Here is a 23,996-nt window from a genome sequence, read left to right on the forward strand (position 1 = left end):
AAAAATTGTTTTTCAATTCCCAGAGCTAAATACACACAGATCACACTTATTTGAAATCATGTCTTCATTCCTAATTTTTGTCTTTTTTTTTTTTTTTTTTTTTTTTACAATTTGTTTTACCGAATTTTTCCGACTATAAATCGTAACTGAGTAGAAGTCTCACCAGCCAAATACAAAAACAACAAAACAACAGGCATCTGAACGAATAAGCATCTGTCAAGGTAACGTATCAGGATTCGACAATATAAATGGCCGGGTGCCCTGGACGTACTTTTACAACTGTCAGGGCCACCAGAATGCTCCAACCCACAGGGGGCCAGTAAAAATAATGCGTCAATTTAAAAAAAAAAAAAAAAAAATCCACATGTATTCCTGGTGGTTCCGTGTTTTGATGACATTATGCTATCTCGATCAAAGACAACCCCGGAGTCTATGATGCAGCCGCTCTCCGTGGGGCGTAAACACACCTCAATCACTCCAGTGTGAACACTTGCAATCTGATTGCTGCTGCTGATTGTACCCACTATTCTATTGTATTCTTAGTACCCACCTAACGTTATACTACAAGCAGACATGTTTCTGAAACCCCCAGCACCCGGCCAAGCACCGGGGGAAAAAAGACCACTCAAGAAATAGAAAGTCAAGGGAGGAGTTGAGGAAAAGCGAAATCCAATATGAAAAGGGAAAGTTTCATCTCCAGTGTTGAGACAAAAAAATGAGGTTTGCTGTGAGGTGTGCAGATTAATGCCCCATATGCAGACAATTAAGTTAGAGAAAAGTTAACCAGTATGAAACCTATGGTATGAACATAACGTGATCATTCATCTGCGTGACTCAGAGAAAATAATATAACGACGGTCAGGCCTAAAAAGCGTTAGCCGTAATTGCCATCGCTTTGAGCACTAAATTGTTGCCACGACAACGGGAGACGTCCAGAGGGCGGTAAGGAGAAGGAAAGCCTCACCCACACTGCAAAAACACACCTCATTAAAGTGCCTATAACAGCAAAAAGCATGTTTATTTTATATTTTACACGGTAATGAAATGAATTAAATGGACCGCTTGGATGTGTGTGGAAGCAGTCGATATATTCAAATATTTTAATACCGCACCATGAAAATGACTGACTTCCGGCCAGAGTCTAGATTGAGGAAGAGGGCGAATGTGACATCAGCGGACTAATCATCTTCTCAACACAGCCATTTCTATATTATGTAGGACTGTGGACTCATCTGATTTTGTGGATGAATTTGTTTATTTTTCGCATCACGCCAGTCCAATGTGCTGTAGGCTTTAGTTGCTGCACCAGGAGGAGGCGTGTGAGCCTTTTGGAGTTTCTAAAAGATTCTGTTCACCGTGAAGAATGGCAAAACAAGTCCGTCAACTGTGACCATTGGACGGACAAGGGAGTGCTTTAAGCTACGTGTTTTATACTATGTCAAATACTAGGATCATGGCAGATATTTTAATAAGGAAGTGGCTTGCATTTTGTGGGTGACAATGCTCCCTGGCCACCGAAAAGGCGGGAGTGGCCGTCACCCTCGGCCTACGACCAGCGGCTTGTCCCACACCATGCTCGCCGGCCGATAAGCGTCCGTGCTCAGGCATCCATGCGCTCTCGTCTGCGGTTCTCGATTGTGTAGAGACTTCCACCCCTCTCGGCCCTCTTCGTCTGCCTGCCGAGAGGGCGCTATCCTCTACTTGGGCCCAGGCAGCCATGCGCTCCGACGTCGGCTGGTTTGTCCACCGAGAATGCGCCATTTGCAGTGTTCAACGACGAGCCAAAACTTGCTCTGTGCTGGGGGCTGGCCGATCGGTGAAGGCTATCACCCCCGCCGCCGTGTGTGACATGAGTCGTGATAGTTCTGTGTGATTTTTCGTTTTCGAAAGGCGGGGAATAGGCATGGAAGAGCCGCTCGGTATAGGTTAGCTTGTCGAATAGCTCTCACACTCTTGTTTACACTCTCTCCTTGTCTCCGAGTAACTCTAGTGGCATAAAATACCGTTCGGGAAGTTTAAGAAATCGGCAGTTTTGACCATTATGCAGTATTTTAGCCCTGTCGTACTGAATAAATGCATTTTTAATATTTCATATTCCATTTAATGCAAGACTATTATTTGTCATGACCATACAATTTAGAGTATATCACAAAAGTGAGTACACCCCTCACATTTCTGCAGATATTTTTAAGTATCTTTTCATGGGGCAACACTGACAAAATGAAACTTTTTACACAATGAAAAGTAGTCTGTGTGTAGAGCTGTCCCGACTAGTCGACATAGTCGACGTCATCGATGACGTAAATCCGTCGACGAGCACAACATCCCGTCGACGGTTAATGAAGGGTTAAAAAAATATATGCATGGAAAGTTAGAATGTCGGATGCGCTGTTTGCAAGCGGGGAAAGCGGCACAAAGCCAAAAAAAGCGCACCAGAGTGTCCAAAACATTGACTTATTTCAAAGAAACAAAGGAGAGTACACTCTTCTGTCCTGTCTCTTCAGTGCCAAGCTTGGCTGCACGTCGGCCGTGAATAAACACCTCAAGCGCCTTCACGCAGTTTGTAATTTTTTTTTTTTTTTCATTTTTTGTACACCAGAGGGTGCTGTCGCCTTACTAAATAATGTGTGCTATTAGTATTGTTCTTAATGCTAATTGAAAGGTTTATTTCATGTTATGGTATATTTTATGGTATAGAAAATGATATAAGGTTAAAAGGTCATAAATATATACAGTATATACAGTGATTGCACTCAAGGGAGAGATTGTCAATGATAAGGTAATAAGGTAAAGGCAATTCATATAGGCAATTCATTGATATATAAATAAGGTTTAAAAGGAAAAAGGTGAAAAGTTTTTGTTAATTTCTAAATGTGTTGCTTTATTTGTGTGCACCGTAGCTCTTACGGTGTGTTTACATCAAGGATGGAATAAAAGTTGTAAACCATCAGTTTAAGAGACCATCTTTTCAATCGGGATGCTACACTAGTTAATTCTATCAGCATTTGAACTCATTGTTTATTTGTGATTTATTATTGTTATTTACGTGTTTATTTGTACTTTAATAAATGATTTGAGTGTTCCAATATGTTTTTGTGAATTGATAAGCGTCAACAAAAATGTCATTGCTAAATTAGTAAAAAAAAATAAAAATAAAAATTAATTATTAGGTTAGTCGACTAATCGTAAAAATAGTCTGCTGACTAATCGGGAGAAAATTAGTCGTTTGGGACAGCCCTATCTGTGTGCAGCTTATATAATAGCGTTAATTTATTTTCCCCGCAAAAAAACCCTCAAAATATAGCCATTAATATCTAAACTCCTGGCAACAAAAGTGAGTACACCCCTATGAAAAAATGCACATCAATAAATGTCTAAATTGAGTACTGCTTGTCATTTTCCCTCCAAAATGTCATATGACTCGTTACAGGAGTGCTGTCAGAATTGCTGCAGAGATTGAAGAGCTGGGGGGGGTCGGCCTGTTAGTGCTCAAACCATACGCCGCATTCTACATCAAATTGGTGAGCACGGCTGTCACCCCAGGGGGAAGCCTCTTCTGAAGACGGTACACAAGAAAGCCCGCCCGTCTCATCAGACCATAGGACATGGTTCCAGTAATCCATGTGTTTTGTTGACATGTCGTCAGCAAACTGTTTGCGGGCTTTCTTGTGTACTGTCTTCAGAAGAGGCTTCCTCCTGGGGTGACAGCCATACACACCAGTTTGATGTAGAGTGCGGCCTGTGTCTGAGCACTAACAGGCTGACCCCCCACCCTTTCAATATCTGCAGCAATGCTGACAGCACTCCTGTGACAAGTCACATGACATTTTGGAGGGAAAATGACAAGCAGTACTCAATTTGGACATTTAGGGTTGTGCGTAGTTTCTATGGAGTACTCACTTTTGTTGCCAGGGGTTTAGATATTATACTCTTTTGTATAAGCTGCACACAGACTTTTCATTGTGTCAAAGTGTCATTTTGACAGTGTTGTCCAATGAAAAGATATACTTAAATACCTGCAGAAATACGAGGGGTGTACTGACTTTTGCGATACATTGAAAGTCGCACCTAAATATAAGTCACAGGCCCAACCAAACTAAGTGCGATTTATAGTCTGGAAGATATGTAAATTCATTCATGAAAGGGTTAAGTGGGATATTCTTTTTTTTGCAGGAAAGATGCCCACCGTAGTGTCACCCGAGCTGTACCGTGCCCGCTTTTGCGAGGCCATGGACAAATACTTCCTCATGGTGCCTGACCACTGGACTGGATTAGGGGTCAACTGTTGAGCGGGAATCACCCTTCGGATGCTAGAAAATGGGGTCCAACATTACTTGAGTGCCGTGAACATTTTTAAAAGGTTTTATTTACCGACAGACAAGCATGTAAACATTCCGTACGACACAATTCCGGCATATTTTTAATAGATGAGTTTTTTATTTCATCATTTTGACCCCTGATGACACTGTCATTATAGTTTGCTATTGTAATTTAAAATTTGAATATGTACAGAAATTGTGTACCTATTAAAACATTATAAATCTTTTTTGTGTCTGTATTTTAATTGGGAAAAAGACAAACATGACACTGAAAGACATTTATTTGTGATTTTTTTCTTTTTCAAAGTGTACAGTTGCTTTATAAAAATACTGAAGTGTAGTCGTACTGCATCAGGAACTGCCATGGAAATCATCTGGAGTGACGACTGTTGCGATTCATGAAGCTCGTTTTTGTATGAAAACTGTACACATGAATCCTTTGCGTTAAATTACGTCATGTTCGGGTTGTACAAAGCTTTACATCGTAATATAAAAGACGGCAGTTTCAACATTAATTCGCCACAAACTTTACTACCAACAAATATTTGCCAAAGTCCAGAAAACAAACCAACAAAAAACAAAATCTCAGTTCAAATTGAAATATTTACAGTCAAATAAAAGTCAAGTATCTCCTTTTTTATGCACATAGGACAAAAATACAAAATATGGAGCTACCACTACAGGCGTGAAATAACATCATACAGTGTTAAATAACAAATGAACATTTGGTTTATTCTAGTTGTTTGGTTTCAATTGATCGGATTGGAAATGCGAGACCAATTCTTTTGTTGGTCGTCGCGACAAAACAGCAATCGTATTCAGATTTGGAATGTCTACGCAGGTGTATTAGGGCCACATTGGGATGAACACTGAGAATTGTCAAAGGTTCAATACTAGAAAACGCAAATTCCTGGAGAAATTGCATAGGAATTCATCATGGCAGTTGATAAATTCCTGTTGATTGGGGGGGGGGGGGGTTTCAAGGTCACTTCCTGTTTTATAATATAAAAAAACTTGTAGGTCTGAGTTGAACACCAATAGGAGTGAACATTGAACGAGGAATGTAGAAAAAAAAACTCCAATTAAATGTGCAATTCGAAATCTCTGCGGAGTTTGACTTTTGGGGTGGGGGTGGGGGGCAAAACATCTTGATGGCCCCAAAACACAGTGTTAGCAATAAAATTAACTTACAATATATAAATACGGTACATCTTGACACTTTTCGTGTTCAAGCCTTGGTTAAAGCTCAGTGAATTGTTGGAGCTTTTGAAAGCTTAGTTTTAAAATATCCATCTTGTCTCCTCAGGTGTAGTTTTGGCTAAGCAAAGCAAAGGACAGTCTCTAAGGGGCTAGTCACGTGATCCGTCTGAAAAATAATTTTGACCCATTATGAAATACTTTGTAGGATTCTTGTTCATTTCATTCATTTTTGTTGTGTTTTATTGCTTTTCAACCTTTTTAGAGAACATTTTAGGTTTTTGTTTTGTAAAAAGGGGAAGTTTAGAATTTTTGACATTAGGCTTAATCTTGGAGTTAGTGGGGATTTAACCTGTATGCAATTACATCATTTTTATGATGCCGGGGCCCCCCCCTCAATCTCCGCCTATGGTAGAAAAACTTGGGAGTTTTCGGGTGTCTGAAACTTTTAGGCTTATTAAAAATACAATGCTGCATCACGTGAATATTTAGAACATTTCTGAAGTAGGAGCAGTTTGAATAAGGTGTCAAACTTGGGAGGCGATTGGCAATAACAAATTATTAACAATGTGACATTAGTACATTTTTTTTTTTTTTTTTAATGAACATAACCTGATGTTCTCACTTGTGTTTTCCTTCATAGGGTGTCCATAATACTCCTGTGTCAATGTCCATCAACATTTAGTACAAGAACTACAATTAAATTTGCTGGTTGATCCAGGTGACCTCTGAACCTTTTGTTTTTCTCAAACTGAAGATTTCAAACAAAATCAATAGAAGCAGATGTCAAGGCACTGCACACATTTGATGGCACGTTGCTGGTAGGTAGTCACACAGGGGTGTAAAATTTACATTGAAGTGCTGTGTACCGTCGTGTGAATAAAAATATATAAATAATGACTAATAAAGGAAGACCTCCCAGTCAGGAGAGCGTGCACGATTAAGCGGAATGCTTTTTTTTTCTTCTTCTTCTTCTTAGGCTGATATCGGCTACCCTGATTGACTAAGGTCAACATGCAAGTGTGCACATTTGTGGAAGCTTCTACACAACTATTCACGGTTTGTGCTTCAAGTAACAAAGACTGAATATAACAACTATGATCTTATACTATGAGGTTCTCATCAAACGGACTGTTCAAAACAAATGTATCAAACAATTTGAACTTAATGTCATATCACAAAAGGATTCTCATTAAATTACGACTTTACACTCATTTTACAATTTACAACTTTTTTATACTATGATGACTTTTACAACTTCATAAGGATGAAAGTACAATTATTCGAGTATGAAAGTATCGTATTTTTCGGACTATAAATTGCACCGTTATTTTTAACAGGATGCCATTTGGATGTAACAGAGTGGACATTGACAGAAAGGACATTTAGTGCTAAACTTAGCCCCCAGCCTAGCTTTACTAGCATAATAGCTAACAGGACTTTGGATACTTGATGAAAAATCTTTAATTTTACAAATAAACCTTTTGAAATGATTCCATTATTTTTTAAAATATGTATAGTTTTAACAGAGTGGACAGTAACAGATGTGACATTTAGTGCTAAACTTGGCGACCAGCCTAGCTTTACTAAATTTAGCTTCCAGCCTAGCTTTACTAGCATAATAGCTAAAAGGGACTTTGGATACTTGATGAGAAATCTATAATTTTACAAATAAATCTTTTGAAATTATTTCTTTAACAGAGTGGACATATTATGATTAACCACACTGAACGTAATTCATAAAATTGCTAATTCTGACTTAAAATAAATTTTAACAAATAAATAAAATTGCTTCCCGCAATTGAATTTCCCACCATATTATCGCAGAAAAGGGATGTTATTAATAACACAAGAGTGGGCAGTGACTATTTTTTAATATATAAATAATATATTTTAATGTAAAAACAACACGTTTATAGATAGTTTATCCACGACAATAAAATCAGTTTTTTTTTTTTTTTTTTACTTATATTAGTTATTTTAAACCGAAATTGAATTAAACACACTAGGGACATAGCAAATTTCATAACAAGCAAATTTAAAAAATAGAATTTAGGAACACGTACCATTTGATTGATAATACACAAAAAATAAAGTTGAATGAGTATTTGTCCAACTGGAGTGAAAACACAATAATACTTTAATTTATACTGGGGACAAAAATAGCACCCTATTAAAAATGACCCATTTACACACACTAGTCAAAGAATGATGAAACTTAAGTCGCACTGGAGTACGTTGCATTTTTGAGGAGCAATTAGTGTGATTTATAGCCCGGAAAATAAGAAACTTTTTTGGAGAGGAATATTACTTTATTCTGGTGAATGATTTTTCTTAAATTATAAAAGTATCTTATTTAATAACCTTATTGTAAAACTACAGACCATTTTTGTCAAATTACGACTTTCCTACTGTTGCATTCTAATGAAACATATGTTTCTCTTATTAGTTCATGACTCATTGGCTGCCACTGACGGGATAGACGTCCAATCCATTTTGAATGGGAAGGTTCCGATAATCCGATAATAATAATCTGATGGTTGGAGATTGCTGTTAATATTGGCAATAAAGCTAATTAATCAGCGACACGGAAGTCATGTTGCTCATTCTCCAGTCAGTGAGACTAATTTAATCTACTAAATTTACATATTAATCAGACTAGATGGACGTGTAAACAATTGTTTGTGTCAAGTGTTTTATTTTTAAAATGTGTGTCGTTTTGAACATAAGTACATATGTGTTCATTAGTGCAGCAAGGTAACGGCAGTTACAATTTTGCCTCAAACACGACTGTTACAATTTATTCTTTTGTTTCTCCTTTTTGGCTCATATGCATTTGCAAATTTATTTTTATTTATAGTGAAATGCTGTAAATTTGGTGTGATTAAGTTCGGAGATTAGCGAGCTAATAGCAATGCTAACGTTAATAGCAGAACGAGGCCTGTTAACATAAGCTAGTTTGTACTAACTGAATCGTGTGTAAGTTGAACGGCCTCCATTTTAGGATACTTGTTCCGTTGATATTAAACATTAACTGTTCCGTGTATTTAAATATTATTTAAACTGTAAGAGACTGTCATTAGACTCACATTAAATGTACAATATTACAGAAATATTATTCTGACAAAGTCAAAGCTCATATGGGTAAATTCAATGCATACATGATGAGAAGAAATGTGAATTGACAAGAAATATGTTTTAGTTGTGTAGTGTTTATTTGGTTTGGATTTAGATTTAAAAATCATACAACTGAATAAGACATGGCTTTATATATTAAGAATATTTGTTTTAATGTAATATAAAAAATGGTCATAAGTGCAGTGTTTTGGAATGTATGAGTTTGATTATAAATATAATCTCACTAATTGGAGAATGTGTAACATGACTTCAGTGTCGCTGATTAATTATTGCAAATTATAACCGAAATCTCCAACCATCAGATCATCACTATAATCTGCCAACCTTCCCAGTCAAAATGGATTGGAATGTCTAGCGCCGTCAGTGGTAGTCAAACATACGCATTCACAGCCAGTCCTCTCAACTTAAATAAATAAATTGGACGTCTTTCGTTATCAATGGCAGGCAATGAGTGAAAGAATCCACCCAGTGTGTAAATATATAAACATAATGTTGTGTAAAAGCTGCTTATTTAGTGCATCAAAGCAAAAAAACAAACCCTAAAATATATGTACAAAAAAACAACTGCTAAAATTGCTTTTAAAAAAAACCTTTTCGCAAGGACGTACCGAGGTCAGTTTGGATTTGAGCACCCGTGTAGAGAAATCAGAAACGCTAACATGCAAGCGACCCGCGTCTTCTTCTAGGAAAGATGGCAGACAGCGGAATTCGCCCGCCGGAAAGGGTCAGAAAGTTTCCGAATCCTCCGAGTCGTTCTCCGTGGTCCCCTCGCTGGAGGGTCCCGAGGGGTTCCTGGTACGGCGCGGGCCACGCTGGGCGTTGGACGCGACAGGGTCTTTGCGTCCCTTAAGTGGCAGCTGCCTCAGCAGGGCGCCAGGGGAGGGGGCGCCGGAGCTGCAAGGGGAGCAGAAAGGCATCATGGTAGCCAGAATGAGCGCCAGGCAGTCGGCCACCTCCCGGCTGGGCGCGCAAGCCAGAGCGGGGGTCAAACCTGCATCACAGAGAGAGACGCAAAATGGCCAAGAAGCGGGAATGGCGAAGCGGGAGGCAAGAGAGGGACGGAGCGCCATTCGGGTTAGTGCTTCGGCAGTGCACAAAAATACAAAAGGGAAGGGGGCACATCAGGCATGCGATGCATGGACAAAAGTATTGGGACCAGTGTTGTTTTTGGCAGCCCTTTTAATTTTATGTCTTAGTCGTATTTTAGTCTTTTCAAAATGTGTTCGTCTAGCTTTAGTCGACAGTTACTCAAAATGTTCTTGTCTGTAAAATTGTAAGTTTTAGTCCAAAAATAAAGGTTTCCAACTACAGTGGTACCTCTACATACGAAGTTAATCCGTTCCAGGAGCTTGTTTGTAAGTCGAAATGGTCGTATGTCGAGCAGGATTTTCCCATAGGAATACATTATAATTCCATTAATTCGTTCCACAGCCCAAAAACCTGCACTAAATCCTTAAAAAATACTGCTGGTACTATTAAAATGGCAATTACATATAGCAAAACAAATAAATAATAAATAAAAATCGGATTAATAATATAATAATAATAATAATTCCTGTAATAGTGTAACGAAACGGGTTCTAATAAGGCGGACGTTTTTTTCTGTACCTGAAGGCACCGCGGCGCTGACATGACAAAGAGGGAGGGGAGCGGGTGAAAGTTTACTTTCGCTTTCAATGCTTTCTTGAGAACATCGTCAATTGCGGCAGACAGCAGGCGTTTTGTGTTGAATAAGTTGTGAAAGAAATGATGAAAACGTGGCGAAGCTGGCGATTTCTCTGGAGATGTTACCACAATAAGAATTGTCAGCTTAACTTATAAAGACTGGCGAACGATGGTCGGAGGAGGACCATGGAGATGTATTGTTGAGCCATTTCACGGATGCCCACCCTACGCTCATATTTTTCTGTCATTTGCATCTTCATTTAGAAGGTAAGCGTCAACTTTTTCCTTGTTTCACCACCTGTACCAACCTTTTCTGAAACCTGTGTTGATTTGTCACACAAGAAAATCCGCCATGCATTCGTCTGCGGTGCTGCCATTGTCGTCGTATTTCGAGCATGTCGTCGGATGTAGAAACAAATGGCGAGTCAAATTTTACGTCGGATGTCGAAAAGTTCGTGTGTCGAAGCGATCGTATGTAGAGGTACCACTGTATTTAAAATGAACATAGACCATAGGCCTGCACAACATATCATTTGAACATCGCCATCGCGGTGCACACGGGCAATAGTCCTATTGCAGGAGGTGTTTTTTTGTTGTTGTTTTTTTTTAAACTTGTAAACTTTTGTTTTGCGTCATAAAAGCAGCAAGTGTGCATGAAAAGGCATACAGTAGCTTCTTGAATCACTTTTATATGCAGTAATCTTCATCATTCACAGATGAACCCTCTTAGCCTGGATTAAACAGTATTATATGGTCATGGTGAGTCTTACCAAACGGAGCTATTCAAGTCATCTTGTGAAAATTAATTAACTAATCGTTTTATCATTGTAATACATATCCATAGACTTCACAATCAGTTGACAGGACACGGGGCTGATCCATAGGGTGCCTATTTTCAAAAACTTAAAATTCAAATATTTTCAAAACCAAAGCCACAAGCGACCTAAATCCAAAACAGGCACCTCCCTTAGGCATATAATAGTCTCCATGAGCAGCGACATAAAAAAATTCAAAGTCGTTCCTTAATAAATTCCCAATTATTTTTTTTTTTATGTAAGTATAACAAAACTATAACAAATGGCTATAAAATTCTCAGATTTTTACGCTACATGCACAAAAATCACCAAATGCAGAGATTTTTAGGATCAATAGAAATATTTAATAAGTTTTTGCCCAAAATAGCAACTTAATTTTTTTTTTAATTTAGTGCAAGTTTTCAACAGCTAATAAATCACTTAATTTTCACATCGGAAACTTAATACTTGAGGAAAACATGCAGAATCCTCTTAATTTTTCTCAACAAAAGCAATGTTTTTTTTAATATACAAAAGCAAGTTATTTAGGTTGAATTCTGCCATTGTGTAGAGATACAAAATCCAACATGGCGGCCATCACAAAACAAAGAGCTTTTTAAGTAGAAAATTCTTGCGTAGAGATACAAAATCCAACATGGCGTCCATCACAAAACAAAGAGCTTTTTTAGTAGAAAATTCTTGCAAATAAATGCTTAAATCACAGAATTTCTGTAGATATGAACGTAAAATAGTCTAGATTTTTGGTTAAAATGAGAAAATGGGCAGTTATGGTTCATTTTACTTAAATAGTTCAAGCAGAAGTTACGGTATTGTGTAATCCAACATGGCGGCCATCACAAAACAAAGTTTTTAAAGTTGAAAATTCTTCTAAATAAATGCTTAAATCGCGGAATTTTTATGGATATGAACGTAAAACAGTCTAGATTCTTGGTTAAAAGCAAAAAAAGCAGTTATCATTTATTTTACGTAAATATTTCAAGCCAAAGTTACACTAATTTTATCCATTGATTTTTTTTTTTTTTTTCCGACATTCAAAGTGCATGCATGGTACTATTTAATATAATAATTATCTTGAATCCTTCACCAAATCACTCTTGAGACACTCCTGCCTCTTGTATCCAGTAAAACCTTCGTCCTATTTCCACCTAAATCCGGCGTTAGAATGCAGCATGTGTTTGAGTTTATCACAGTGAAAGCCACCTCAACGTTCTGCCTGGGTCGGCCCCCTATGTCTGTGGGAGCTGTCTTGATACCTGATGGTGGAGTCTATGATATATCGCAATGTATAAACCCCCCAAAAGTCACAATGGCAGTTCCGCCCTAATAGACGAGCACACATTGAAGCGTCGCCAACTTTGTGAAGACAATACACACTCAGCAGGAAAAGCAGTACATTAGTTTCAATTAAACCTACCTGAAGCCACAAACTGTATATAAAAAAAGTTATCTGAGCATTTAACATCCTCTTGACTTGACTGACTGAGCAGAAAAGCCAAGTGGCTCTGCTTTAGACTGGCCAGTGCTTTAAAAGGGCGCTCGCAATTCTGAAACTAATGCTAATGTGAATGATATGCTAATGCTAGGCGTTACATTTAGCGTCTGATGTTCACTCAGCACAGACCTTTAAAGGCTAAAGCAACATTGCATATTCTCTTGCCAAGATAAGAAACTTACAGTGTTTCCAAACAAGCAAGTTGGAGCACAGCCTAGCTTGAGACACACCCTAAACTCCAGTGAGGAGGGAGAGTCGCAGCACATATCACATGAGTGACACGACCTAAACACTGTCACGATGCAAGCTCACTTACACTATGAAAATGTCCCGCATTGTGAACATATGACAGAAACCATGTCGCATTTTTGTCTCGTAGTCATCTAGTCAGACGAAAACTGCCATTCGTCTCGTTATGTTCTAGTCTACCTAGTAACATTTTTAGCTTGTCATCGTCATGCAAAAGTTGTTCGTCGACAAAATATTTTCGTTATCATCATTGTTGATGAAAACAACACTGATTGGGACACACCTGCATCAATGCGGCGTGGAATAACATTTGTCTATACATTACGCAACTGGGAAAAAACAAGCACAGACAACTAGACTGACATTACAACTTGAAAAAAATGCTAAAGTGAACGACAGGACTAGCATGCATGCATAGTGGCTAATCCATCCTACCGTTCTCATCCACCGTCTGAATGTTGGCCCCTTGGGACAACAGCTGCTGGACCGCCTGTTTGAGTCCGCTGCGGGCCGCCAGGTGGAGAGGACTGTTGAGACAGGCGTCGTTAAAAGCAACGTTGATTACATCGGGGACTAGGCGCGGTCACGAGAAACTCACGTTTGTAGCGCGGCATTGGTGGCGTTTATTTGTGTGGAATCAGATAACTTCTCCAGGATGAGTAGAACGCAGTCTTCCTTTCCCTACATGGGGTTAAACATGGCCAGGGATTAGTCATGTAACATTAACCCCAATTATTTCAAGACACCTATAAAATCATACACTCTTTGTCAGCCTTTTCTGGTCGTTTCTAAATACGAGTGTGAGTTTGTGTTCGTAGGAAGTTTGTTCTACAAAAAGTTAGAGGTCGTCTGACATGGGATTTTCAAAGGCGGATAAAGATTTTCAACACAAAACAAAAAAAAATCCAGTTTATTGCCAATGTCTAAAACCAATTTTGCAAGCTGTTATTTAAGGCCAATATACTTTTTTTTAAAGCACGTTGATTATGAAAGACAATTGAAACGCTCGTCATATAAATGCCTATATTTGAAGTCATATTTTTCTTCTGCTACTTACTTTTGTTACATTAGCAACGTGATGGTGCAAAATGACAGTTAATAAAGATCATCACCTAATCGGTTTTCCTTTTATATTGGTTTATATTGGCCGATCTTCAAGAATGACCATATATGGGCCTGATATATCAGCCAACCTTCATCAAAAAGATAAACACACAAGCCGTGAATGTAACAGTTATTCTGTTACATCAGCTATATATCGGCCGGTGGCCAATCTATTTAAAAAAAAAAAAAGTCCACATATCGGCCTGATATATTAGCCGCCCGATATATTGGTTGACCTTTATAAAAAGTATACACTTTGCTAGAACAGGAGAACGCAAAACACTTGCTGAGTGTTTGAAGGCAACACCACCGTTTGCCTTCAGCTGTTGCTTGCTTGCCATTTGCTTGCTTGTTTCACCACAAAGGAATCTGAGAACACCACCAGGGACTCAACTGTTCTCAATATGGCACAATCAGACACACAAGCTCGCTGAGCACACTGAGGACCACTGTGAGCAACATCAGATGTGTACGATGTGGCCACACACCATTATCTTGCCTGTTCAAAACCTTGGATGTTACATGGCTTATTAAAAGAATGAAATTACAGCAGCAATTTTCATTCGTTTACTTTTAATATAACTTATTTGGCCCACTTAAAATGAAATTCTGCTCCTGACTCAAATCGAGGAAGGATGCATTCACTCTGAATTATGAACTAATCTACTGGATTTAATCAACATAAAGAAAAAATCGCCGCGATCGACAATGACTATTGGGATAATGAACAATCAAGGGGATGGGGGAAAAAAATAAAATAAAATAGAATTTAAAAAACCTTGTAATCATCACACAATCTGAAATGTCAAAATTGTTATTCGATATTTCTGCGTCCTATGTTATACTGGGGGCGGTATTTAATAAGCTTCGGCTTCTCCCGTCAGCCCTTTTCTTTTCGGGTTGAACTGAATGTAAACACAAATGAATGCTGTATGTTTGGACCTGTCACGCCTGAAAAGGAAATAAAGAAAAAGAAGGAAAAGAAAAAGACAAAAATCTTGTTCATAAGATGTGTGCGATACGTGTGAGTCCTGCTTTAACCATAGGAAAAGTCGTGCTTTGGCCTGGGTAAGGTCCAGTTGTGGAATGAGTGAGTTAATAAATAATACATATAGAACAACCGCAATGGGTGTATATCAAACTCCCACATTAAAACTTTTCAGACAATAAGGACACTCGAGACTCCTGTACTCTGTGTTTAAGCAGCTATACAGGACAGGTTAAAAAAAAAATCTCACTCAGTTTCACCGCTTGTTCTTAATATTTGCACAGTCCAATAGCCATTCCGTCTTAAAAGAACCGCATCTCTTTTTCACTTTGGCTTGATAAGTGGAGAATCGCTGCGCGTTCCTTTTGCCATGATAATGGGTTAGCATTTGCATCTCTTAACGGCGCTGGACTTTTGTTAGCTAGCTAACCTGCACGGCGCATTTGAGCAGGGCACATTATATGCGCAACACTGTCTATGCTATGATTAACTGCGTAGCACAAGTGAAGTGAACTGTATCGTTAAATTGACGAGACACCTTTTGCCCATTAAGTTACATTGCAAAAGGTACAGAAAACTATTTTGTTGGTCTAATTGACTAGATTCCTAGACTTCATAGTTGTATAGACCCCATTCACGTGACGTCACAACACCGCCCCCCTGACTTGTGCCGCCATATTGTCCGTCAGCTCATCGTGTTTACATATTACCGCTATGTACATTCCTCTTATTACTGCGTGTTTTTCTGCTTGTCTAAGGAATCACCGCCTAGTAAACAAACCCAAAAACCTTCCTGACAATCGTTAACATTGATTAATCAAAATGGTGAAGGCATGTGTGGCTGCTGGTTGCAGCAACAGAGAAGATAAACGGTCATTTTAGTAGTTACTGTGTGCCCATTGTTAAAAGGGCAAATCTCTAAAGCAGCACGGTTTCTTTATCTCGGTCCATGATGCGTTTGTGTCGACAGCCGTCAGACAGCGGCGAAAACGTCAATAGTCGTGATGCCAACACGATCGCAGACATCATCAGACGGAGACTACGAAGCTCGTCGCCACGGTCGCGCAGCAAGAAGGTGAGCGCAACAACAGGTGTTGTGCCGAAAAATAGCCGCCCCGCGTGAAATGTCCCCCCTGACGGGAGCGCCCACAAGGAAACGACTTTCTTGTACCGTGAATATGAATTATTTTACTCTGCTTGAACTAATAAATCTTGCACTGTGAAGATGTATTATTTTACTCTGCTTCAACTAATGTCATGGCTGTGTGATTCTCATTGGGATATGGTCGTGAAAACCTGTCGACTAATACATTTCTGTTCAAAGATGGTTATGTGGCCCAGTCCACGATTTGTTACTAAAACACAGTACTAATATTTTGTGTAAATTTAATTATTTAAAACTGATTTTACAGTCATAAATCCATTACTGTAATGTGTCCATGAAAATATTTGATGTTTTCACTTCAATAAAGCGTTATAAATAAGCGCTCCCGTCAGGGCGGACATTTCACGCGGAACGGCTATTTTTCGGCACACACCAGCCTGTTGTCGAACCGCCGATCAAGTTTCATTTTACAATCACGACAACGGTGACGCTCAACTGCCCAAATGTCGCTTTATATTCAGGCCGGTGCCGATTTTGGGTACCCACCTTCTCATCGTGACACAAACTGGATTATGATTGGAAATTTTGTGGTCTCAGGATGACCTCTGACGCACGGGATGGGACCGGACGGGAGGAAACATCAATTTGGGCATCAAATATGGATCTGGCCACTGGATCGACCAAAGCTTTTCCAGATAACGGCTTTTATGCAACTCATCCAGTAAGTTTACAGCATCTGAAAGCACCGGGGCTTCCATAATTTGCAAGTGAATCCACCTTTAGAAACTACGATCATTGACAATACGGACACACAGTGACGGACAATATGGCGGCACAATACAGCGATCACGTGATTGTGTGACGTTGGTGATTGGGGTCTATTGGCAGGTCATTTCCGTCAGCCACTGCGCAACGCCTTCAAGTCTGAGGCTGTGCTACAGTCCGCTTCAGTTATCCGCAGTCGGTCGCAACACATGCAGGGATCCAACGCCGGATATAGGTAGAAAAAGTATGAAAGCTGTACCGCATACAAACAGGAAGGATTGTGTCAGGAGTGATTTGTTGGAGGATTCAAGGTAATTATTAAATTTTTAGTGGCATGCATGCATTTTGAAATGTGAAATACGTCAATGGGAGGAATTAACCGCTACGGCATTGGTGTCATTCTTCGACATATTCACGTAAAATAAATGCTAACTGCCCGTTTTTTTGCTCTTTAAACAAAGAATCGAGACAGTTTTATGTTCATATCTATAAAGAATTCGCGAATTTAAGCATTTATTCACAACAATTTTCAACGGAAAAGCTCTGTTTACATATGGCGACCGCCACATTGACTAACAGACTAGCATCGTACTTTGAAATATTTACGTAAAATAAATGCTAACTGCACGTTTTGTTTTGCTTTTAACCAAGAATCGAGACTGTTTTACATCCATATCTATAAAGAATTCAGGGATTTAAGCATTTATTCATAAGAATTTTCACTGGAAAGGCTCTATTAACACATGGCGGCCGCCATATTGACTAACAGGCTAACTGCACGTTATTTTTGCTTTTAACCAAAAATTTAAACTGTTTTACGCCCATATCTATAAAGAATTCAGGGATTTAATTATTTGTCTGCAAGCATTTTCAACAAAAAAAGCTCTTTGTCTGCGATTCCACTCACAGCTTTGACGGCCACGCCAACAATGCAGGCCCCCTCTTAATCGGCCCCGTGTCCCGTCAATATCATTATGAGGTCTATGCTAGTTTATATCAGTTCTAAAATGAGATAGTAATTAATACTGTAACACTTGCAAACATTGGGAGCAGGATGTTTTTTCAGTAAATCAGCACAGGAGTCACGCTGACTTTTCACTCTCTATTTTTCTCCGCATCCACCCAGGTTATGCACCTCACAACATACAATCATGGTGGAGTAACCCACCAATGGGAGTGTTGCGTTATCGTATCGAACACAATAAAAACGTTAACACATAACTGGGGCCCCGACAGTTGTCCAAGTGACGATTCAATACGTTTCTGTTGTATTTTATTTAATGTGCTGAGTATGTGCAAGCAGTGTGCAGTTATGCACGCGCGCAGCTTAGCTTACTTGGGGTCATAAGCAGAGTTTATTCCGTGTGCAGGTCAAAAAGAAACTCAGTTGGCATTACTACTTGTTAGTCTGCGACCTCTGGACAGCTACCATTACATTAGCTTGATTTTGACATTCTGGTTTTGTATCCCTGACTTAATTTACAAGGTTACTGTGGGTAAATCAAGGTATTGGTGGCAGCATCTCACATCCCACTTAGCTCCTGAAAACTTCACCCAAAAATCTTTGTTCAGTGCCGAGATAATGCTACTTAGCATTTGTTGACCTAAAATTGACCTCAACGCTAGAAAGCTAATGCTAATCGTAATTACCCACCTTTTAGCATTGGGCAGTTTTCTAACTATCTGGGCATAAAAGATGAGGAATAAGTGTGGACGCTTACATTTTTACATGCCAGATGCAGGGCAGTGTTGCCATCTTTATCAATGTAATGGAGGCAGTTGGTGGCGCTGTTGAGTAGAACCTCTAGACCGGGACACAAAAGATAAATCAATAGTAAAAATGCACTTTTGTCAACTTTTCAGTCAAACGTGTATACCGAGTGCCCCGGCGCGGCCCCTCTCGGCCGCCATCATCAGTGCAGTGCGACCCGATTGGTCTGCAGCGTCAACCGCCGCGTCGTGAGAAAGGAGCAGCTGGACACAGTCTACGTGACCTGAGAAGGCTGCTGCGTGGAGGGGCGTTCTGGAGGAAAAACAGGATACAGGAGGGATGAAAAATTCGTTCAATGCGGCCCAGTATAATCATTATCTTGTGAACATGGTGTTTTCACCACTTTTCAAGATGCATTGTGGGATATATTGACACATTAACTTTATAGGGCATTAACTTTATAGGGCACTCATTTAGCTCACTGGCAGGCAGTGACAGTGCTAGATGTCCAATCCATTTTGATTGGGAGAGGTTGGGAGCAAATCATCGCTTACAGCCCTCAATGGCAATGAAAAATGAGCATTCACAGCCTCCCCTCCCAGTTTAAATGACTTGGACGTAGGGTTGGGCGATATGGCCTTAAGTACTTATCATGGTAAATTGAGCAAATTTACCTCTAATAACGATTAATGACGATATATAATGTAATAGTCCGTTCGGGCAAATTTAATTTGATAATCTGAATCAATGCATGAAATACAAATTAACAGTTTCTCGTTGATTTATTTACCAGCTTTCAATATAACATATTTTACAATTGTACATTCAGTGTATACATGAAATATATAAAAACATCTTGTAAACAATAAGCATTCAAGTATAGCGATTTAAAATGGCTTGTATGACTTGAACAATGTAAAATATTGTAAATATTGCTATGGCCACTGTGCAAAAATGTCATTGTAACACAAGTGACTCACAGCAAGAGGGGCTTGAACAGTGCACTTCAAACAGAGAACCGAGTATCAGACAGCTTATTCCTAATGGCTGCTGTGACATGATCACTCAACACCATTTTTTACTTAAAGGTTTCAGGGTGTTTTTTTCCCCCCAGAGCATTTTGTGAAATACACGGACGCACCCAAAACACACACAAACATTAAGCTATACTGCTCTAATATCGAGCACTAAGCTAGTTAGCTATTATGCTAATCTTCCTAAGTATCCGTTTGTATTTTGCTGTGGAAGCATATTGGCTATTGTTAGATAGTAAAGTCTCATTTCTTTTCATAAAGAAACCATACACATAAACCCATTCATATAACATCTTAGAGTCTGTAAATTGTCATACAAGAAATTGTGCTTTGAAGTTGGATTTGGATTGTATTTATGAACAACTGTTTGATAAAGAAAACTGATACATTACTCTGCCTCCTCATTTGATTTTGTTGTTTGGTTTGTTTAAAGAAAACTAAATGAGTCATTGACACAATTCGTATCGGCACTTTGCCCACAAGACAAACTTTTTTTTTTTTTTTGGAATGAACAGGGCTTTTGTCTGATTTGTGTACTGGGAAATTATTTTTATATTTTATACTCCAAACCTTTATTAAAAAGTTAAAATTATGTTTTATGTATTTAAAACAATATAGTTGTAGACTACAGTTAAGTCAGGAAGCTGTAGTAAAATATTATTTTTGAAGGAAATAGTCATGCATTTTGCCATCACTGTTACCCACAACATGCCTAAAACAACTTCAAGTTGATTGTAAAGGTAACTGAAAAAAGTGACATTTATCCGATTACCGGAAATCGATTATAAGAAAATGTAAGAATAATTGTTAGTTGCAATACAACTTGTATTCCAAATGATAAAACAACACTAATAACTTTCAGTTTTGGGTGATTTTGGGGACTTCAGTGGACAAAAGCGGTAGGGGTTTTGCCTGACTGAACACCTCATATCACATAAAGACCAACAGTACACAAGTGTCCGTCGAGTCGTGGTATGGTGAACTGACGCCACAGCTTGGTGGGTAGCAAATGATTCGTAACACACACACACACACACACACACACACACACACACACACACACACCTGTCCTTGGCATCCTTGCAGCCAGTGATGTCTGATCCCATTGCCTCCAACAGCAAAGATGCACAGGCTTCGTGGTCGTTCACACTGTTAAACGGAAAAAGAGTTGTTTGCCCCATGGAAAATATCATTGACTAGTGTGTATGAGCTGTTCATTACTTTTATTCTACAAACCCTGGCAAACGCACAGTCCCGTATATTGCAAATTCACATAAACTCACCGGACCGGTGACTTAAATGTTTATGCTCGGCCCAAAGCAATAAAAGTAATATTTCAATACTATCTGTACATCCACTTTTCTCCCCATGCTTAAATCTTGCAATTATGACAACGCCGTTCACTTATGGATTCTTTTTTGAGCCAATCCCAGCTAACATACATGCAAAATATGATTCAAAGCTTTCTTGTAATCTTATTACTCAAGTTAATCGTTGCAGCACTACGATGTACACACTGGAACAAATCAATAATTCTGCTTTTGCTCATTTTGTTTTTGGAATTTTTTTTTTTTTTTTAAGTGATGTTAATTATGGCTAAGACTCAGCTAGAATGTCGAGGAATGTGACTGACATCTATGGATGGGATAGCAAAACGGAAAAAGGCTTAGCAGCTATACTTTCAGGGGATATGTTGTCACCAGAGGTTGGTAGAGTAGCCAACAATTCCACTCAAGTAAGAGTAGCATTACTTCAAAATAATATTCCTAAAGTACAAGTAAAAGTAGTCACCCAAAAAATTCAAAACATCTTTGATGAAAAAACTACTCAAGTGGGGAGTAATTATTTACTTTAAAAAAATAGCATATTTTTTCTCAGCACAGGGCCATCGACTGCATATGAACTGTTATTATTATACTATAACCTATGAGATGACCATATTAGGCCAAAAATATACCAGAATCATCGAACTCCGACTGAAAATTTTTTAAATGAAAATCACCCGTTCCAAGAGCATGAGTGTCCTGTAGTGGATAAATGCATTTTACATTTTCCACCATGAAACTAAAACTCTCTCTCTCCTTTTCCAAGGTCTATCGGCAACTAGAAAACTAGGCGAAAGTTTGAAATCTCCACTTTTATTTTTGACGGCAGCGCTCTATACGAAATACTTTTTTTAAATTTTTTTTTTTATTTTTTAAAAGACGCCACTTGATGTTATGTTAGAACACGGACGTGACCATAAGACTTGACCGCAAACTTATATGTGGTGGTGTAACTGTATTGGTACATCGAATTGGTATAATGGAGTGATTATTGTTGCTGCGTCTGATTGGCGAGACTGGGTGAGCCACTGTTGTGGTAAAAATAAAAACAAAAAAAAGTAGCGACTCGTGAAGCCCAAAGTAGCGGAGTAAGAGTAGCGTTTCTTCTTCACAAATCTACTCAAGTAAAAACTATGGTGTGGTAAAACTACTCTTAGGTGTACATTTTTCTTAATCCGGAGTAAATCTAATGCGTTACTACCCACCTCTGGTTGTCAGTTTTGTGAGAAAAGTACATTGCCACCAGAGACGCCAACGGAGGCTCAACCAGTTTCAGCAATGAGATGTCGCAATAATATTCACATGACTCCATTATACAAATCAGGCTCAAGTTTGCCGTTCCAGGCGCGAATTTTAATATCTCTCCAAGATTTTATTTGGCACCAATTGACTGCGGAAATCCGGAGATATGATCCCTTTAGTTTCATAATAGGAAATATTTTCTCCACTAGAGGGCACTCATGCTCTTGGGATGAATAATACCGTTACTTAATTTCTGTAGATTTTTCTCTTGCCGGATTTCAATGTTTGTTTGTTTTTTATTTCTTTGGCTTAATGTGCTTATGTTCTGTACAGTATAATAATAACAGTTTATATACTTAACCGTGCTGAAGAAAATACCATTGATAAAAAAAACAAAACCAATCAAACATCCTAAGCAGTTACTCACAATGTTACTCATTACTTGAGTATTCTTTTCACTAAGTACTTTTTTATTTGAGTATATTTATTGGATGATTGATTATTGACTGACATGATTGTATTACTCTTACTTGAGTGGTTATTTTAAAGTAACGCTACTCTGACTTGAGTAAAACTTGGCTACTCTACCCATCTCTGATTGTCACCTTACATACCGGTAATCCTATCAGAAATGTACAGTGGTTTTTTTTGAAAATTTCAATTATTGAGATTGAATGCTGTTTCAAGGGTTATGGAGTGTAATAACAAGCATTGAAGAAATAATAATTAAGAAAAGGAGCCTGCTTGATTATAATCATTCACGCAAGAAGTTTTTTTCAGTACTTACACAGCACAGTGCAGTGGTGTGAACGGGTTCCCGTCAATGCAGCGACAACCCTTCTGCTCAAGCAGAACCTCCACACAGCCCTCGTGACCTACACACAGATTAAAAACTCGTTCACCTCCATTGACGGTTCTATACGTCAAATATCTATGTCTGTCTGAAGAGCTACCGTGGTAGCAAGCCCAGTGCAGCGGCGTGTAGCCGTGGTGATCTCGGAGGGGAGGCAACGAGTCGGGTTCGGGGCAGGCCATGCTCAGCAGATCGCTCAGCCAGGAAGCGTGGCCTCTCGCCGCCGCCAGGTGGATCGCGGTGCGACCCTGCGCGTCTCCCAGCAAAATAGATGCCTCTTGCTCCAGCAGACACTGGACGCACTCCTCCTGGCCACACAACAACTGCAAAGGAAGAAATTGCAGTAATACTACAAAACTGATACAATTCATGTACCAAAAAATGGACTGGAGGTCAGTGCACTGAAGGTTTTGCTTGGCTTGACCTCCAAGCACTGATCCAAGTTGACATGAGGCTTACTCACCCCGAGGTGCAGTGCGGTCATCCCGTATTTGTCAGCCATGTTGACGTCCACCTCCCGCTCAAGAAGGAGAGACACAGCGTCAACGTGACCCCCGACCACAGCGAGCATCAAAGGTGTCCTGTACACAGACGTTCCAAAATTTACTTCCTACACCCTTCAAATTAAAAAAAAAAAAAATCCACAGGCAGTTTATAGTTGTCCTGAGACCAAATCTTAAAAAAAAAAAAAAAAAAACTGCAAGTAATGAATGCTTGAAAATTTGTGTAAAAATACCAAATAAGTCTGAAGTACATTAACCTTATTAGCGTTGTAGAAGACAGCAGTTAATCACATGATATACTACACATGACATCGTTTTCTCTTCTATTTTTTCATACGTTTATATCATAGTTAGCCTTCATTGTATGTCTCCCTGATCAGAATAAGACAATTTTTTTTTCTCGTTTAGTGTACATAAGTTTGTCGTCTCGGTCAGCTGAAACAACGAGATAAACAGGTAGCTTATATGACTGAGACAAAGCTAACATTAGT

The 23,996-nt window shown here is 38.9% G+C and overlaps 2 protein-coding genes across 7 annotated transcripts in view; one reads left to right on the top strand and one right to left on the bottom strand.

Moving 5' to 3' along the window:
* The window catches only part of pikfyve (phosphoinositide kinase, FYVE finger containing), a 68,741-nt gene extending 64,174 nt beyond the window's left edge, over positions 1–4,567 (top strand). For 2 of the 3 annotated variants that reach the window (XM_057853523.1, XM_057853524.1), the window contains one exon: positions 4,174–4,567. In XM_057853523.1, the coding sequence (XP_057709506.1) occupies positions 4,174–4,289 (116 nt within the window). In that variant the 3' untranslated portion in view covers positions 4,290–4,567. The remainder of the gene's footprint in view (positions 1–4,173) is intronic. The other variant, XM_057853525.1, reaches the window with a different exon arrangement.
* ankrd44 (ankyrin repeat domain 44) overlaps positions 3,880–23,996 on the bottom strand; it is a 77,039-nt gene continuing 56,922 nt past the window's right edge. For 2 of the 4 annotated variants that reach the window (XM_057853527.1, XM_057853528.1), the window contains 9 exons: positions 23,466–23,583; positions 23,103–23,325; positions 22,937–23,024; positions 20,648–20,731; positions 18,715–18,860; positions 18,559–18,641; positions 13,474–13,556; positions 13,311–13,402; positions 3,881–9,645 (listed from right to left, as the gene is read on the bottom strand). In XM_057853527.1, coding sequence (XP_057709510.1) covers positions 9,380–9,645; positions 13,311–13,402; positions 13,474–13,556; positions 18,559–18,641; positions 18,715–18,860; positions 20,648–20,731; positions 22,937–23,024; positions 23,103–23,325; positions 23,466–23,583 — 1,183 coding nt within the window. In that variant the 3' untranslated portion in view covers positions 3,881–9,379. Of the gene's footprint in view, positions 9,646–13,310; positions 13,403–13,473; positions 13,557–18,558; positions 18,642–18,714; positions 18,861–20,647; positions 20,732–22,936; positions 23,025–23,102; positions 23,326–23,465; positions 23,584–23,996 lie in introns of all 4 variants that reach the window. The other 2 variants (XM_057853526.1, XM_057853529.1) reach the window with 2 other exon arrangements.

The sequence above is a fragment of the Corythoichthys intestinalis genome, chromosome 12 (assembly GCF_030265065.1).
Source record: "Corythoichthys intestinalis isolate RoL2023-P3 chromosome 12, ASM3026506v1, whole genome shotgun sequence".
Lineage (NCBI taxonomy): Eukaryota > Metazoa > Chordata > Actinopteri > Syngnathiformes > Syngnathidae > Corythoichthys > Corythoichthys intestinalis.